Below are 13,202 nucleotides of genomic sequence, written 5' to 3'. Positions count from 1 at the left end.
CTAATTCCGAACATTGCTGCCCCAAAATAACCTACCTGACCTGGCGTAGACCTGTGCTCCGAGGAGCACTTTTTCTAGTTTTTTCTATGTTTCTTCATAGCAATTGCAGTAAACCTTTACCAATACTCAGGATGTGATGTAACTATCTCTTAACTCTCTCAGTGCCACGCCCCGAGATATCCCGAGTTTTTCCCGAGTACCCTCAGTGCCAGCACGAGAAATCCCGAGTTTTTACTTTTGACTGTAGTCGCGCTATTCTGTTTATTTTTCATGATCACTTTCGCTTCCTGACTCCTTCAGACTCACCCGGAGCCGGATGTAAAAATTCCGGGTCACGTTGTTTTTCTCCGGTGATTTTCGGCCAGAATAGGGAAAGTCACGGTTTTTCACACGGTATAAAAAGCGAACGGAGAGGTCCACGTCTACTCTCTTTGGTCTGGGTGACGATCAGTCATCGTAGTCGTGTATCGCATCGTAATTTAGACAATCAACGATTGTCGAAAATGTCAACATCCGGTTATGACCGGATATGACGTGAGCCTGTTTGGGAGGGGGTGAGTGAGCCAGCGAGGTCATCAATGTGTCGATTTGTTGCTCTCTACTGGTAGAACTGTATTATGGGTTTAAAAACCCAATCAGATCATTTATTTGAATGAAAAATTACAAAATTAAAAAAAAAAAAAAAACGCAAATTGCTGGCACTGGGGGAGTACTTTATGAAAATACTCTTGGCACTGAAAGAGTTAATTGTCCTATTTAGCCAGGGTGAGAACCCATGCAAAAACGTGACTGGTTTGTCAGCGGACAGGGGTTGGGTGAGAGTGTGTCTGTCAATAAAACGATATCACTTACAGCACCATTAATGATTTTTTGGCATTGAACATTTGGAACATAATATAAAACATTTAAATCTGTTCGCCTTTTAGGCTTTGTAAACAAAAGCTGCACAGGGAAGATACTGTATGACCACGTATAGCATCACAACACATTTTGAGCTTGTAGCTCTGCTATTTTCGAAAATATTTGAAAATGCATGAACATTTTTCAACATTTTTGTTTGGGGACCCAGATAGTTGATGGTTTAACCTGTAATCATCTAATCATGGGCCGTGTGAATGCAATACTGTAACTACCTTGTATAATAGAAAACTATTCTTCCTCGCCTCGACTATATTTTGTAACGTCTAATCAATATAACATCTAGTAATAAACCCTTTGATACTTTCCTCTCTGCCTCATCCCCAGGTAGTGTACGTACCATTTCTTTTGAGCTAAAGGTGGGGGGGGGGCAGATGAGTATGCCTGACTCTGCAAGTAAAATCAATGAGTTTTAAACCCCCAACAACAGCAGCCACAATCAATCACTAATATGGTTCAATGGCCATAATGTTACTTATTTAAATGAATTGTGGTTATCTCTCCTGACCTGTTGCCAAGCAGTGGGTGATGAATAATATGAGCTCATGGAGGTCATGGATTTTGGATGGCCTCCAGAGAAACAGCTCACTGCTCCAAGACATGCACAGTTAGGTTGGTGCAGTCTGACAGACAGAAATGTTAGTTCTGAGAGGAGGGGGAGAGAGAGAGAGAGAGAGAGAGAGAGAGAGAGAGAGAGAGAGAGAGAGAGAGAGAGAGAGAGAGAGAGAGAGAGAGAGAGAGAGAGAGAGAGAGAGAGAGAGAGAGAGAGAGAGAGAGAGAGAGAGAGAGAAATTATTTGATCCATGAAAGGGAGACAATGAGCCCTGTGAACTAGACATCTAATAGACTTGAGCCATTGTGGTGAAAAGAAATCGCTGGCAGTCAGCCTTCATGGCTGCAGATTCAGAATAGACGCTGTCACAATATCACTCTTTATTGAGTGACACATACAGAATGTGTGTGTGTGTGTATATATATGTATGTGTATATATATATATATATATATATATATATATATATGGCATAATGTACCGTTAGGCATTGTGAGACTATCTGCTATTTTTGCCATAAATTAAATATTTTGCCCCAAAATCAATTATTTTAATTCAACTTGATTATTGATTATTTTTTATAATGTATTTTAAATCAATTAGTTTGAATAACTGTTGCACACCTAGATTTAATCTGCACACACACAATGTTTTTGGATGAGGCCCCGGGAGCAGCATCACTTATTTGCAGTTAATCTCTCTACTACTCCAATCTCATTGGAGAGCAAAAGCTTAGCCTAATTGGAGGGTGAATTGTTAGCTTGTGAGACTGACCCATAATGCAAAGTTCACCGGAGCAATGGCCACAACAACCCCAAAATGTCCATTTGTGATTATTATTGTATATTTTGTATTATTAATTATTTGTATTATTCTTTTTTCTTTATTGTGGTATTATGTTAGCATGTTAATTTTGCGGAACAAGTCCCATCAACATTTCGTTGCTTGTACTTGTATAAATTAGTGACAAATAAAACCTTGATTCTTCTTCATACGTCAAAATGTTTTGAACCAAGACTCTGAATCCCTACCTTGCTCCAGAGGCACCAAAGAAAGGCTGGCCCTGCACTGGGGCTGTGACCTACAGTAGCCTAGACAGTCCGTGGATACTCTAAACCCCCTGGTGCTCCAGTGGAGCTGACAGTGGTTGTAGAGAAGTGTACTGTAGTTGTAATGGGCAACTAGGCTATTAGAGCATTGCTGAAAGAAGCACACATGTACAATTACAGTTAAAAAAAAATAACACCCAGTGTGAAGTGAGCGGTGCTATTTATGAGTTATTAATTTCATCATACGTTTTTTTTTAAACCTTATAAAGTCAATGCAAGCTTCCACACCAGTTTTTTAATTATTCGGAACGAGTCCGAATTTTGCGTATATTCGCATATTCGCCGGTGTGTAACCGCCTTTAGCCTATGGGCGTGTTTTCCACAGCATGGCGTCACAGCGAAAGACAAATTTTCACGACGGAAAGAAAAACTTTCGCCACGGATGGGTCCTAAACCCTCTTATAGGAGCGGTTACACCGCTCAAAAATACAATTACAGTTAACCTTTTGGTTATTTTTTCTTTACCTAAATGAAGGCTTAAAATAAGTGCCCTCATCAGCAGCGGTTTGACCAGCAGGTGCTTTGGGGTCATTGAGTTGCTTCAGTCTTACTCCCAGGAGGCCATATTAGTCAAGCCAGAATACTGAGGTAGCACACTTACATAACCAGGGGCCACATTTTTCATCCCTGAGCTCAATGTACTCAATTGATATCCATTCACTCTATCACTCTCTATCATTCTGTTTCAGGGAGGCAAGGTCAAGCCAAATTGCAATCCCATGCCTTTGGGTCAAAGTAATCTGCAGCTATCCTTTCTGTTAAGTGGGCCTATTTCTGTGTCGTGGGACCGAACCATTGCCCGCACATAGGCCGTGTGAAAACATTAGCATGGACCTGGCAGAGTGCCTAGTGCCTAGAAGAAGCTCAGTGATGAGCCGAGAGAGAGACATTTATAAGTGAGTTTGAGAGGGTAGGATGATGAAATTGTGACACCGGTCATCTTAATGATGTTAAATCTCTACAGTCCAGGCAGAATGTCAATCTGAAAGATTCAATCTGTGGGCCTATTTCTGTGTAGTGCGACCGAACAATTGCTCACAGATAGGCCGTGTGAAAACATTAGCATGGACCTGGCAGAGTACCTAGTGCCTAGAAGCAGCTCAGTGATGAGCCGAGAGAGACATTTATAAGTGAGTGTGAGAGGGTAGTACGATGAAATTGTGACACCGGTCATCTTAATGATGTTAAATCTCTACAGTCCAGGCACAATGTCAATCTGAAAGATTCAAACTGCAATTGTCCTTGATATGATTCAATTTAGACTAAATATTACCCTTCATAGAGTACCTGTTGAAAATGACAGGACCGCCTACATCAGCACACACAACAATCCATCCAGTACAACTTACTGCTGTGTTTGCTGTACTAGGTCATTACACCCAGACTAAATGATTTGTTGCTCAAGGGGGCTCAGCTGGACTTATTCACAAAGCACCCCCAATTGGAAGATTAGGCAAGCATCAAGCCAGCCAGATCCATAATATTGAGTCCAGCTAAGGTTTTAATAGTGCATCATTACTGAAATGGAGTCATAGCGTCATGGTTTGTAATGAACACATTCTCAGCTGGAAGCTAAAGTTAATCAAAGTTTAAAATGAGATCTACTACACATCTATGCCTTGGTTATCAACTGGTTTCACACTGGGAGATGGACACAACCCATTACATTAATTTGCCTATTCATCATTGACTGGGGTCCCCCAGATGCCTATCCTTGCCCCCTTATTTTTTTCCCTCTATATAGGCTACCTTTATCGCTTTGCCAAAAATAGCCTACAAGCTCACAACGCGTTGCAACATGACCTTGTAGATCGGCTATTTCTGCCTAATGTTCACCTACTGTACTATGACATGCCCAGAGAATATAGATGCTAGGGTTCAAGTGGTTAAACAAGGCAATATTCCTACTATTCACATTTTATATCCAACAATACTACACATGTTCAGTACATGTGCCCCAGCCAAGCAGATAATGTTCAACTATAGTCAGTCAGTGCCTACATGTCTGTTGGTGTGGGAGGAGACACATGTGAACATGGAGAGAACTTGCAAACTTCACACAGAAAGGCCACAGTCTGGTTTTGACCTTCTTGCTGGGAGACAACAGTGCTAAACACTGTACCACCATTCCACTTGTTGGATTACGAATACTGATCTGAGCTACCTACACAAAAAAAAAAACGTTTTATCCATTTTGGAGGAATAAATCAATAGCTTATGGTCACCATCCTTCAATGCTGATAAGATAACAAAAGCTTATGTTATTTTCAGAGTAGGTCACAGAATATTCTTTCACTGGTCACTCTTGAGGGAAAGGTCATTGATAAGGTTAACTTCAATACCTGGGCATTTTGATTGATGATTCCCTTACATTTATGTACAGTACTTGGTGAAAAAGCGGAGGCTTCAGGCTTGTTGCCACACTTTTACCAGTGTAGAATTATGGGAATCTTGCATGCCCCTGCTCAGGCATTACATATGATTGATATGCTTCCCTTAGATGTATCACAAACCGTAAAGCCTTGAGTCAATACTGTGAGCTTTAGGTATGGTGGCCTGCTCTGGCAACCCACAGGCACACAGTCACACACTGCTATACTTTAATATACAAGGCAATTCTTGGGCCGCTCCCATCCTATCTATGTATTCATTCACAGAAGAGCGAAATCCATTCTGAAAGACCTAGGGACTGAATCATTGGGGTGTCGGTGCTAAAATGATATTGGATGCATGACTTGTACTGCACTAGCCTTGGACCAAGTCTGTTAGAGATTTCTATAATACATTCTGACATTTTGGGTATCTCTGACTGTCTTTGAGACTTTGAGATAGTGTTTGGAATTCCGTATTCCGTGCCTATACTTCTCCATTCATGTTCAAAATATAAAGTGCTTACTCTAAAGCCTTGGATGTTAAACCGACCATACCTTTGTGTTCTGTTATATTCCGTATTGTTTATTAAAGAGGTGTTTTAATCCTGCCTGTGCCATTAAGCTATAATATAAGTGTAATACCGGCTTTCAACTGCTGCCCCACTTCTGGCACAGACCGATATAATATGGCTCAATGGCAAAGACGGGATTAAAACACCTCTTTATTAAAGAATAAGGAATATTACAGAACACAAAGGGCTCGTACAGTTAGGTAACATCCATGGCTTTAGGGTAAGCACTTTATATTTAGAATTTGTACATGTATGGAGAAGTAGCCTACAGGCACGAATTCCAAACACTATTTGGGGAGGTACTGCACTTTGTTCTTGGGATGCTATTATTTCCGCCAGGCCAAAGGCCGGCGCCGGTGATTTTTAAGCCCCTGTCTGTCTAGCTGTCTGTTTTTCAGTCTGTGTGCCCGGCACTAATCTGGCAAACTACTAAACTAGACACTTCTGTGCACAACTTCTTGTGCACACTGCCAGTTGGCCAAGGAACTAAAACCTGAAATGTTTCCAACTAATCGACGACAGCTATGTTATGTAAATTTGTGAATTCATAGTCTAAGACCCACTATCCCTTCAGATTATGGAATACGTGTCTGTGTCTGTGAGTATGGAGTGGAACTAGCCAATCAGGCACAACCTGTCTGTGTATGTGCATCCCACACAGACAGCAGCAGACAGACACAGAGGCCTCGAACATGCACGCCCACATGTGCACGCCCACATGTGCACGCCCACAAGTGCACGCCCACAAGTGCACGCCCACATGTGCACGCCCACATGTGCACGCCCACGGGACAGACACACCGCTTAATAACGCCACAACAACATGGCAACGTGACAAAATATCCCACGCACCTACAGTATGACGCACCGGACAAAGAGAGAAAGAGAGACAGCGAGAGGGACACTGCCTAATACACGTTCGTGTATTAGGCAGTATAATTATTACTACTGAGACATGCCCCCAGTACTGCTGTGAAGAACATGATGTAACATTGTTACCTGCAATAATATCATTTCTGCCATCCAATTTTACTGTGATAAACAGTTGTATTTATTCGCCACCCTAACTCTTTGAGCTCTGTTACTCAAACATAGGATCATAGGACGCTCCAATATTACCACATTTACTCTAAAACACATTATCAATACATGCACACCTAGTACAGATTCTAATCAATGCAATCCTGCCATGACAAACTAGTCATTTTATTTTACCCATACACAGCCCTGGGTAGGCCACCCAGCCTGGCTGAGATATGTGCAAGATAGAACACCCGGCGCTATACATGTACAGTGATTAACGTTGAGATCTGTGCCCCTTTCTCGGCCGTGTAGCCTTTAAATATTGCGCTGATCAGAGCAGCTGTCACAGAGCTATGGCTTTTTGAAGTGTTGTACTGCTGTAACACTGCTGTAGTGCCCCATATGTGTGCAATTTAGTATTTGCCTGAACAGTGTTTGTGCCGTGTTTGGTACGGATCGGAGAAACGGAACGCCTGTGACAGGGCACCTGGTGGGCCCTGGCGTGACTATTGTCCCCTGAACAATGTTTTTTGTCAAGTTTGGTGAGTGTTAGAGCATTGGTGCACCTGTGGGCCCTTGGGGCCGGCAGTGTGACATTCTCATGCCAGACCCCTGAACAGTGTTTGTGTCAAGTTTGATGCAGTTTAGTGCATCAGTGCACCTGTGGCCCCTTGGGGCCCCCGGGTACCCCCCACATGTGGCCCATGGTGTGACAATTCTCATGAAAGATCCCTAAACAGTGTTTGTGCCAAGATGGTGCAGATTGGAGCAACGGTGCACCTGTGGCCCCTGGTGTGACTAGACACTGGCAGAGCCCTGGACATAAGTCATTATAGAATCCTTTACAATTGTGTTGTTATTATTGTAAAAAAGCATTATGAGTATATATGAGTTCTTATAACTATAATTACACAGTGTTATAAACAGATTATAATACATTATAAGTAACCAGGAAGTACTAAAGTTTATGGGAGATGACAATAAAGCGCATTAAAATGCTTAGCTTGCACCAAAAGTTTGGAGTGTGCCTACATTATGTGCTGGTGCACCTAGATCAAAAGGTTAAACGCACCAATGTAACCCTTAACCAAACCAAAGCAAAGCAGGGCTTTTACAGAGTAAAGCCCTGGAGACCCTGTTAAGTTAAAGCCCACATCTAACACTAACATACTAATGACTCAACATATCCCACGCACCTATGACACACACATGCATGCACAGGCACCAGACACAAAGACAGAGAGATATACACACAGAGAGACAGTGCATCTATTATGTGCATGTGCATGTGCATGTGCATGTGCATGTGCATGTGCATGTGCATGTGCATGTGCATGTGCATGTGCATGTGCATGTGCATGTGCATGTGCATGTGCATGTGCATGTGCATGTGCATGTGCAAGTGCATGCGCCGTGCACACATTTGCGTTTGCTCTACTTCCATGTAATAGGCATGTTTTTGGTTATGGTTACAGTTTAATAAAGGGCTTTTGCATGAGGCAGTCACAGGAGCCAGCAGAAGGGTATAAATATGAATTATTTAGAGTATGTTTTAGCAAAAGGTATATGCAGTTTCCAGTATGTACACTATAATTCTAGAAGAGTGATTATTGTACACGTCTGTATAGTATATTACGTTGCACTTGTTTATTGCACTGGAGGCATTGGTGTTCGTGGTGCAGGAGCATCAGTTCACCGTATGTGTACAGTCAGTGTGTTTGCAGTGTACCATATGTGTAAAGTGTTTTCGTCAGTGTACGCACCGTATGTGTGCAGTGTGTTCGTCAGTTTAACATAGTGGTTCTCAAACCTTTTCATGTCAAAGACCCCCAAATTAACATGTATTTGGTCACGGACCCCCATTTGAAAATATTTTCAGTAGTGTTGTTAAAATGTTTAAAATATTCCACGTTTTTGAAAATAGCAGATACACAAGCTCACAATGCGTTGCATTGCGAAGCGTTGTGAGCTTGTAGGTCGGCTATTTTCAAATGGCCAATGTATGTACAGTAGGGTTAAAGTTGTTAACCTGATTTTGATACTAAATTAACACATTTTGCTGGGGACCCCCTGGAACCCCCCCAAGGACCTCTGGGGATCCACGGACCCCACTTTGAGAACCACTGGTTTAACGTGTGTCATTTTGGAATTACGCTGCTCCTGTATATCAGGATATCAATGTTAGGGCCATTATGTGTGACTCATGGCTTTTACATGAGGTACAGGCTATAGCAGTGTTACTGCTTTTGAAATATCCTAATCAATACTTTATATTATGTGCTGCTGCTCGCCAAGGCCAGGAATAACTGCAGAACATGCATTCATTGCCTTGATGCCTTCGATTACACAGATATTTATTCTACGCCTGTGATACAGATATCCTTATAGTTGTAAAGCCCTTCTAAGCAAATGTAATGGTATAGATGGCTTTGTTATATCACTTATTTATTTAAACTACTTAAATCATCCTTATTGTCTTAGTCCCAGATCACCTTTAGCACCGAGGAGAGAAATGTAAAACAATTGCCCAAAAGACATGCAAAGAAAGACATTTTTCAGTCTACAAAAGGAAACCTTTATTGTTGGCACTGGAAGCACATCACGTATGGCTTCAAAGCTTTTTATTTATAACTCTCACAATGCCGACGACGGTAGGGAGGAGAATTTAAGCCTTTTTACCACTTCAAGCATTTTCCAAAATAGAAATAGCTAATCAGGATTATTAAAGTGGAGGTCAATAAAAAGAGGGTTTCATAACTGAACGCAAAGGAGAACTTTCTTTAGTTCATGCATTGCAAGATCTCTGCGGACGAGTACAGTAACTCCAAAAATACCCCTCGTAAAAAAACAGTAGGATAGTGAAAGTGCATGTGTAAGCACTTTGTCCCCCAGAGGTAGCTAACCCGCCTGTGGCATCGGGCGACAGAGACAGAAGAACTGTCTCGGATGATGAAATTCAACAAGACCATGACAATGCCAAGAAGGGGCCATCTGGTGGATTGAAGGGGGAAGGGAAGATAATGATATCGTTCAAATTCCCTCAGACAACCGGGTAGTTGACCTTGTAACCTACTGTAAGGCAGCAGGTGGACACAGCGTTTTTCACAATGTAGGCCTGCCTTATGTTGTAGATTAAAAACTCATTCAAGTTTGGATCTCAAATGTGATTTTAAACCTACGGTTGCTGGAATAAATGTAATTCATTAATTTTGTTCTGTAATGAGCCATAGGCCTAATCTTTTAAAACAGTGAGAAAATAGGCCAAATGTATATACCTCTTAACATTATGAAATCAAATGGATACCAAACATTCTAGATATCTAAATTAATTTGCCTAGAAAAAATGTACTGATCACACACCGATCTATGTTTTAGAGGTATATAACTTTATTGTAAGCTAGTGAGTTTTCTTTAAATAGAAACGTGGCATTATAGAATACTGTTTGCCAAACACAAATTGCAGAAACATTTAATTGGCTATAACAGTCAGACAGAAAAAGTTAAAACTTTTTGTTTGAATCTTTGCTTCCTTTTATTCATAAATTAAGCCTTGAGTCTATGATATGTTTATGAAGCAAATCGGATAAAAAATAAATCTGATTACCAAACCCAACACCTGGAGGAATATCAACAACATGCAGTTGCCTAATTGGTAATCACTAATTAGACCTACTAATGACTCACAAGTCATTAAAATTACGTTAAAAATGACATTTAAAGAAATATATTTCCCCCTGAGCGCGCGCACGAGTGTGTGAGTGTGTGAGTGCGTGCGTGTGTGTGTGTGTGTGAGGGAGATAGAGAAAGAACAGTTATTTGGTGACAGCAGGTGCTCTGTCCCAATCAAAATAACACCAACTATCCAATTGAATGTCATTTTAACTTGACAGTTTGTAGATACCATTTGGTGTTTTTTTTTGGTTCAGGATGGATGTTCTGAAAGCTAGTTTTAAATTCTGTCCAGTCACTTGATGGACCAAGTTGTTCTGCAGTAGGCTATAAAAGCCTGTTTCCAAACAACACTGGTGCAATGTTGTTAGTGGCAACCAAGCAGTGAGCCAGTGATGCTGACATCATTATTTTGTCAAAGAGTCATCATCTCAACTTCTACAAAGTAATTGGCCTAAATGCCAGAATCCCTGCCTTGAAGTATAGGACAACTTTGAGATCTTTAAAGACTGCAACTTGTTTACAGTGGTGGAAAGTAACCAAGTACATTTACTCAAGTACTGTACTTAAGTACAATGTTTAGGTATTTTTTACTTTACTGGAGTACTTCCAGTTTTCAGTACTTTTACTTCTACTCCACTCCATCTCAGATCCAAATATTATACTTTTACACCACTACAATTATTTGAAAAACTAGTTACTTTGCAGATTTTGATGATTATTACAATACACTAACTACTTCCGCACTTTACATATAGGCTATTTGAAAATAGAAGATCTACAAGCTCACATCGTAAACTGTTGTGAGCTTGTAGATCTGCTATTTTCAAAAGATTTCTATACATTTTGAAAACTTGTGAAATGGGACATTCTGCGTGACGAGTACTTTTACTTTTGGTACTTTAAGTATATTTTGATGCCAACACTTTTGTACTTTTACTCAAGTACATTTTGAATTCCGGACTTTTACTTGTAACAGAGTATTTCTACCTTGTGGTATTAATACTTTTACTTAAGTAAAAATGTTGTTTACTGTACTTCTGCTTGTTTATAAGAGTGTTTGATCTCTGCCAGGCTGCTCCGCTTCTTTTTGAAACGGTGCCTACGGTCTCTCCACCACTGTGTAGTAACGAAGTACATTTGATTTACTCAAGTACAGTACTTAAGCAAAAAAAAATGGTATTTTTTTTTACTTTACAAGAGAATTTCCAATTTTCAGTACTTTTACTAACTAATCTGGCCTACTACATCTCAGAATCAATATTGTGCTTTTACTCCACAACAATTATTTGAAAACTTTAGTTAGTTACTTTGTAGATTTTTATAATTATTACAAAACATACAGTGACCACTTCAGCCCTATAAACATTTCGGCCATTTGAAAATAGCCGATCTACAAGCACACAATGCCGTGCAATGCCATGCACTGTGAGCTAGTAGATCTGCTATTTTCAAAGGATTCTTTAGCATTTGAAAACTTGTGAAATGGGATGACAATGACATTATGCTTTTACTTTTGGTACTTTAAGTATATTTTGATGCCTTTGCACTTTTACTCAAGTAAATTTAGAATTCCCGACTTCTACTACTCTAACGGAGTAATTCTACATTGCAGTATTGATACTTTTACTTAAGTAAAGACATGTGAGTATCCTACTTCTTCCAACACTGCTTGTTTCTAAGAGCATTTGACCTGCGCGAGGAGGCTGCTCCGCTACTTTTTGCCACAGTGTATCCTAGTCTCTCCACCGCTGTGTCTAATGACATGCAACACCAATCTCATTCCGTTGCGACGCGCATCGAAAACCAGCACACGTTTATCCTACTTCATCACAGCAGCAGAGCAGATAAAACACCAAATGATCACCACACATAATCATCCACTCCTGAGTCTAATTCCCTGATGATTAGGAGCAATCATCCAGTTGGCATTCGTATAGTTTGGCGCACTGGGAAAAAAAACAGAACAACATGAGGACGAGCGTTTAAATGTACCTGTAACTCCAAACTGTAGCCCTGGTACAAGTGAGTCGGGGACACTGTCAGCTGATGTTGCACTTGAAGAGAAACCGTATAATCCATTGACCAGATGTGCGAAATAACGCGCGCACTGAGCAGAAGAAGACGCGTCCACAGCTGTTGGCAGCAACACTGTAGTACACTAGTCTGTTAGACTGTTCTCCCTCCGCCCCGCTCCCATCCCATTGGTCAGCTGCCACTGGCAGTAGTAGCCGCTGTGTGGAGCAGTAAGCTGTGTGGAGCAGGCTACTCGGCACATAGTAGCTGCTGTGTGTGGAGCAGTAGGCTACTCACTGACAGTAGTAGCCGGCTAGCCGCGGTGTGGAGCAGTAGGCTACTCAGCACACTGGCAGTAGTAGTAGAAATACTCTGCTTTTAAGTAAAAGTCCGGAATTAAGAATGTATGTATTGGCATGAAAATATACTTTAAGTACCAAAAGTATGCAGTATGCAGAATGTCCCATTTCACAGGTTTTCAAATAAATCTTTGGAAAATAGCAGATCTACAAGCTCACAATGCATTGCGACGCATTGTGAGCTTGTAGATCGGCTATTTTCAAATGGCCGAAAAGTAAAAGTAAAATAAAAGTAACACATTTTGCTGGGGACCCCTTGGAACGCCTTCATGGACCCCTGGGGGTCCCCGGAACCCACTTTGAGAACCACTGATTTAATACAAACTATATTAAACGCCAATGCGCCGCTCCCATTACATTCGCTTGACAGAAACCTGTGAGAGAACCGTATTATGATATATTGATATGGCCTAACTATTAATATTGTTATGCCGGTGCCTGGTGTGCCGCTGAATAATGTGGGTTAATAAGACTATTGTCAGTGCGTGGCTCTCTAAGGCGATGTAAGAGCTGTGTGTGGAAACAGGGTCGACTTTGTAAAATGTCTCCATTGCCCCTATTCCATCAAGTTGGTCAGAATATCAGGTCAGTAGCACAGACTGAGATGTATGCC

General features: G+C 41.1%; 1 protein-coding gene across 1 annotated transcript in view; it reads right to left on the bottom strand.

Moving 5' to 3' along the window:
- Positions 1-12,336, bottom strand: part of zmat4a (zinc finger, matrin-type 4a) — a gene marked incomplete at its 3' end in the record, with an annotated part of 111,145 nt that extends 98,809 nt beyond the window's left edge. The window contains exon 1 of the mRNA XM_080432892.1: positions 12,210-12,336. Within this exon, the coding sequence (XP_080289018.1) occupies positions 12,210-12,296 (87 nt within the window). The 5' untranslated portion in view covers positions 12,297-12,336. The remainder of the gene's footprint in view (positions 1-12,209) is intronic.
- Between the last annotated feature and the right edge of the window lie 866 nt (positions 12,337-13,202).

The sequence above is a fragment of the Gymnoscopelus braueri genome (assembly GCF_963280865.1).
Source record: "Gymnoscopelus braueri genome assembly, chromosome: 7".
NCBI classification, from domain to species: domain Eukaryota; kingdom Metazoa; phylum Chordata; class Actinopteri; order Myctophiformes; family Myctophidae; genus Gymnoscopelus; species Gymnoscopelus braueri.
This window is presented reverse-complemented; position numbering and strand designations above follow the sequence as displayed.